Raw genomic sequence first — 3130 nt, 5'->3', positions numbered from 1 at the left:
AGCAATTCCAGATCGTCTCATTTCATGACGCGTATACTATGAATAGACGGAGACGGGCTAAAGTCGGCTCAGGTTCGGAGTCTGAGAATAGCAATCCCTGATTCCTTCCTCGGTTCAATTTCAACGGGTAAATGGAGCTTTCGAACGTGTATTCTTTTGCGTGCAAGCTCTCTAATTGTCATGCTGCTCGGGATTTGAGTCAATGAGTAAGCACCTCCTGAGGGGTAAAGATTGCGGTGGCGGGGTGATGCCGAGAATGCCGAAAATGCCGAAAACAATCAGCTGCCAGAAACCGAATATCGTGATACCAACAGAAGAATAACAAGCAGGCGTCATTTACACCTATTTCTCGCTGTTCTCCACTTCTCCCGTTCATTCTGTCTGTCCGATAATGAGAAACTCGATCGCCTGTGTTCCATGCCGAACTGCCAAGTTGAAATGTTCACATCGCAATCAGCAACCACCCTGCGATCGATGTAGAGCATCTGGCAAGGCCGATGCCTGTCAATTCCCAGAGCGATGGACTTCTGCCCTACATCGACAGCCAAAGAAACCTCGCCAGCGTCAACGGGATCAGCTTGGCCCCAATCGCGTACAAGTTCTTAATCAGCTGACAAGCGAACCAACTCGACCAGCTGGCCCATCCAGATTCTTAGAGAGTCCCAGTGCTACTGGTAGAGAAATCCAGCGAGATAATACAGGAGAGAGGCAGCTATCTCAAAATCCATTGGACTGGTTGGCGGACGACGTGCAAAATAGCTATTTGCGATGCTCCTACAAGTGGTGCTTCCATCACAAGCCGACTCTCTTACGTAAAATTAGAGATGGCACGATTGACAAGGCCATGGCATGGGCCATTCTCGCCCTGGCGTCGAGGTAATTATGTTTCTTCACAGAGACGGGCCTGACTCCGCCTGATTGAATTCCTGCAGGTTCTGTGCCCCCCCTGCGCCATTCACGTCGCCAACAGACGCCAGCAGCTTTTTTGTTGCCCAAGCAGCGAGGGCCGCACAATGCAGTATCACCAGTCCAAGTATAAGCCGAATTCAGTCGCTCCTCATGCTTACAGGACATAACTGGGGCGCCGGTGATGGCCAAAGTGCCTGGATCTACCTGGGAATAGCAGTGAGGATGGTCGAAATGATGGGCCTTTGTGCCGAGAGGCAAGATCAATCAGACCAGCCATCTTCAGCTGAAGAATTCATCGCTGCCGAGGAGCGCAGACGTACTGCTTGGACATGCTTCCTGATGGAGAATCTTCTCAGTGGTGGCAACAGCCGCAGACGTATCCTAAGAGCGGAGAATATGATGATCCAACTACCATGCGAGACTGAGCAGTTTGTATTTGGTACCCCTGTGCGATGCGAGAGGCTGGATGGCACATTGCCACAATCCACACCCAACCTTCCCATCGGGAATGTCAGCATGCTTGGATACACAATCAGAGTCGCTAAAGTCTGGGGTGATGTTGCCCAGTGGGCATGTTCTTCTTCCGCCTCTGAACAGGACCCCTGGGACCCAGCATCTGAATTCCAGAATCTTTTATCAGCGCTCGAAGATTGGAAATCTAAATTACCGGATCGATTTAAGTATAGCCTATCCTCTCTCGAAGCACACCATTCCCTTGGACAAGGCCAAGCCTTTTGTTATATGCATTGTATTTATTTCATGTCGGTCATGTTCCTTTACCGTACTTACCTTCCACATTTAGGTCTAGCAAAAAGACACGAATTTCGTGCCACATCCGTTGCTCGCAGTCACAGCGATTCTCGTAGTGAGCAGCCAGAATGGCAAGCATATGCCAGTGGTCGCCTCTATACGGTCGCGTCAACGGTGTGTGAAATGTGCGAGGAGATCACTAAATTCGGTGCAGACTTCAGGAGAGGTTTGGTGCCGTGGATTGGATTCACTGTCTACACTGCCGTCGGAGTAATTCTTTATTTGGGTTATTTCCCCATGGATTTCGAGACTGTCTCCGTGGATCGAATAAGGGATAAGATCTCAGTTGGATGCAGATTGCTCACAGAGATGAAACACGAATGGCCAATGGCTGGTCGGTGGGTAAGTAGACACAAGTCCTGATCTGATAATTGCGACCCTGGCACGGCTCACTGATAGACACAGTTCGAGTCTCTTCGACTTATGCAAAAGTTCTATCTGTCAGTTTCCAGAAATAACGATGTATCTCCCGCAGAACTTTCGAGCATCAGAGATGCATTGGTGGATTATGGCGCTCTTCATCATTTCCCCGCCTCCCAGAGTGCAAGTTCAGCAGTGAGGGAGGAATCAGGAAATGTAGGTTCACCACATGATCTATCCATACTTTAATCTGGCCTAAGTGAGCTAAATTGTCGCAGATTTCCTCTCAATTCAGGTCTAATTTCTCGGATAAAAGCAGCATGCCTTGGCAGACCGCATATTCAAATGCACAAAGAGGACCGCCGCAGACTACTCTAAATTTCAATCAACATGATCTGTTTGAATTTCTTCAGCCAGATATCACAGACACAAGTTCCCAGGAGGACGTGGTAAATGCATTCCAGATATTTTGGACGACGTTTCCAGGACAAGTTGGTAGTAATCCGTATTCTGGATAGGGTTTCATATCATGACAGGATATGATTGCATGCTCTTATTCTCTTCTTTTTAAAAATCCCTTCTTTCCTGTCCTAGTGGGACTGGCCTGGCGATCGCCTGCTGCTCAACTGATGGATTCCACTGTGGCTCGAGAATGTGGATCCAAGTTGCCGCAGTGATTCTTAATCTGGACTCCAAAAGTCAAAGAGGGAACAAGATTCGCATATAAGGATATGAACAGAACTTATCCTAGTTCCCCGGTTCCCAAAGTCATTAAAAGTACTTGACATGTCTAATCCAATTCAAAAGAAGCAAGGACTTTTCTCCTCTCTGTTATTGAATGGGAACCATCAATTTAAAGGCATAGGATACCTTAGCTCTTAATCAAGGCAACAGCAAGATTTAGTAATTTTATTATTATTATTATTATTCTTCCATTTTAGAGAGCGTTTTTCAGTCAGAGACTATGCACGCTCTGCCTACCACCTAGGCAGTAGGGCTTAGTAGCTAATATCTATATACAGGTGGGTTATAACTCTCGCGCTCCCAACAC

At 47.5% G+C, this 3130-nt stretch overlaps 2 protein-coding genes across 2 annotated transcripts; one reads left to right on the top strand and one right to left on the bottom strand.

The window, feature by feature from the left end:
* Nucleotides 1–322: 322 nt before the first annotated feature.
* Nucleotides 323–880, top strand: T310_6799 (uncharacterized protein; the record flags this gene model as incomplete). The annotated part of the gene is made up of 1 exon (XM_013470397.1): nt 323–880. A coding segment is annotated over one exon (558 nt), but the record flags the coding sequence as incomplete, so codon positions are not given.
* T310_6798 (uncharacterized protein) lies at nt 793–1173 on the bottom strand (the record flags this gene model as incomplete). The annotated part of the gene is made up of 1 exon (XM_013470396.1): nt 793–1173. The coding sequence occupies one exon, from the start codon at nt 1171–1173 to the stop codon at nt 793–795; it is 381 nt and encodes a 126-aa protein (XP_013325850.1).
* Nucleotides 1174–3130: the final 1957 nt, after the last annotated feature.

This window comes from Rasamsonia emersonii (genome assembly GCF_000968595.1).
Source record: "Rasamsonia emersonii CBS 393.64 chromosome Unknown ctg1118621760447, whole genome shotgun sequence".
NCBI classification, from domain to species: Eukaryota; Fungi; Ascomycota; class Eurotiomycetes; order Eurotiales; family Trichocomaceae; genus Rasamsonia; species Rasamsonia emersonii.
The sequence above is the reverse complement of the archived record's forward strand: the minus strand, read 5'-3'. Positions and strand labels throughout refer to the sequence as shown.